This window comes from Austrofundulus limnaeus, unplaced genomic scaffold, assembly GCF_001266775.1.
Source record: "Austrofundulus limnaeus strain Quisiro unplaced genomic scaffold, Austrofundulus_limnaeus-1.0 Scaffold26, whole genome shotgun sequence".
Taxonomy (NCBI): domain Eukaryota; kingdom Metazoa; phylum Chordata; class Actinopteri; order Cyprinodontiformes; family Rivulidae; genus Austrofundulus; species Austrofundulus limnaeus.
The window spans coordinates 3062658-3064286 of record NW_013952428.1 but is presented as its reverse complement, the minus strand read 5'-3'; the positions used below and the strand labels follow the sequence as shown (position 1 = coordinate 3064286).

At 38.8% G+C, this 1629-nt stretch overlaps 1 protein-coding gene across 1 annotated transcript in view; it reads right to left on the bottom strand.

Moving 5' to 3' along the window:
• Window positions 1-1629, bottom strand: part of plxna4 (plexin A4) — a 232532-nt gene that overhangs the window by 62059 nt on the left and 168844 nt on the right. The window contains exon 11 of the mRNA XM_014004803.1: window positions 1171-1267. Within this exon, the coding sequence (XP_013860257.1) occupies window positions 1171-1267 (97 nt within the window). The remainder of the gene's footprint in view (window positions 1-1170; window positions 1268-1629) is intronic.

Here is a 1629-nt window from a genome sequence, read left to right as displayed (position 1 = left end):
ACTTTACAATCGGAGCTCCTTTAAAAAAAAAAAAAGTTTAAACGCTGGAGCTCAATGCTTAACGTAATTGGTCGAAGCAATCCGCCAACAGAGTTAGCTGAAGGGATGCAGAAATGATTTAAAGATGTTATAATGATGAACACTGACATCTAGTGGTCAACTGGAGCAACTACATGGAAAACTTTAAAATCCAACCATGCTCTTATTTTGAAGTGAAGATAGTTTCCTGTACTGTGTGCTTTCGTTTCCCATTACAAATCAAATCGGTCATGTACCCAGAATGCATCGCTTCAGTTTTCCAATAAACAGTTTTAAATTTATTTTATTTATGAAAAATCTACAACAAACAAAAGAAAAAGACAAAGAAGCTGCCGAACTAACAATCCTCAACAACTTTTTAATTTTTCCACCAGCAGCCAAAGTTCTTTTTCAGGAAATCACATCCCCAGCAATTGGCGCTTTTAAGATTAAGCTGTAAAAAGATTCATACACTGCTGGTTGGCAGTATTGTGCATATATTGTACATGAATTATTGCCAGCTAGTAAGTGTCCAATTGAATTTGTGCTTTAAAATTAGCCTTCACTAGTTTTTCTGTGGCGTATGTGTTTTTGAAGTTGTGGACCTAAATATATACATAAGCGCTTTAGAAATTGCGGAGCTAATTTTTGGATCGGTGCTGCCCACCATATACTTTGTCAATGCTGCCATTAAGAAATCCATGCTAGTCCCGCAAAAACAAAGGCAACAGCCAATGATGACAGAGAAAGATTGATTGCCAAAGGCTCAGTGAAATATGGCAAAAGGAAAATAAAGGACTTTGTGGAAAGAAATCATATCTGAGATGTTGAAAGAAAATGTCTCTTAAAGAGTTGGAACAATGATGCATTGGACAGCCAGATGGGAAGACGGGGGCCTACAAAAAGAAAACGAGGATGTGTTAAAGTTAACCACTCTTCACAGCAGCATCAGAGTACGAATGCTTCACCTTGGCACAGCCCCCCCCCCCCCGTTGCCATGGAGACAGGCTCCAAGAGCAACAATGGGGAAGCAGCAGCTTTACTCTGTATGTTTAAGTGAGTTTTCAAGTGTCTACGTGGAGTAAATGCACAAGCGAATGAATTCACCAACTTGTATGTCAGAGCGCATGATTGCACTGTTTGGATGCTCACCTTTGTTGTGGGCGGGGTTATCGATGCTGAAATCTCCGTTCCAGATGACGGTGAGCTCGACTGGAAGACTGCTCATCTCCATCCCATCGTAGTAATACTATAACCATGGCAACCATAGATGGGAAGATACAGGGCAGAAAATAAGAGAGAGAGAGTTTCTTTAAACTGTCTATTATTTACACCAGGGGTGTCCAAACATTTTGTCACATGGGCCAAAATCATAAAGTCAGAAGGACTTGAGGGCCAAGCATATTTTTCCTTTACCTGCTCAACAATAAGCATTAAATACTTTAATTAAACAAAAAAGTAGTCAGATTTATTGCTGGAAATGCATGTGTAAATTAATCTAGATCCAGAACTTTAAAAGTGTTTTGCAGGATTCCCTTATTGAAATAAATTTTGCAATTTTCTAGGTTTCAACTGGGGGAAAAAAACAACCCAATTTAGTCAATTCTGATC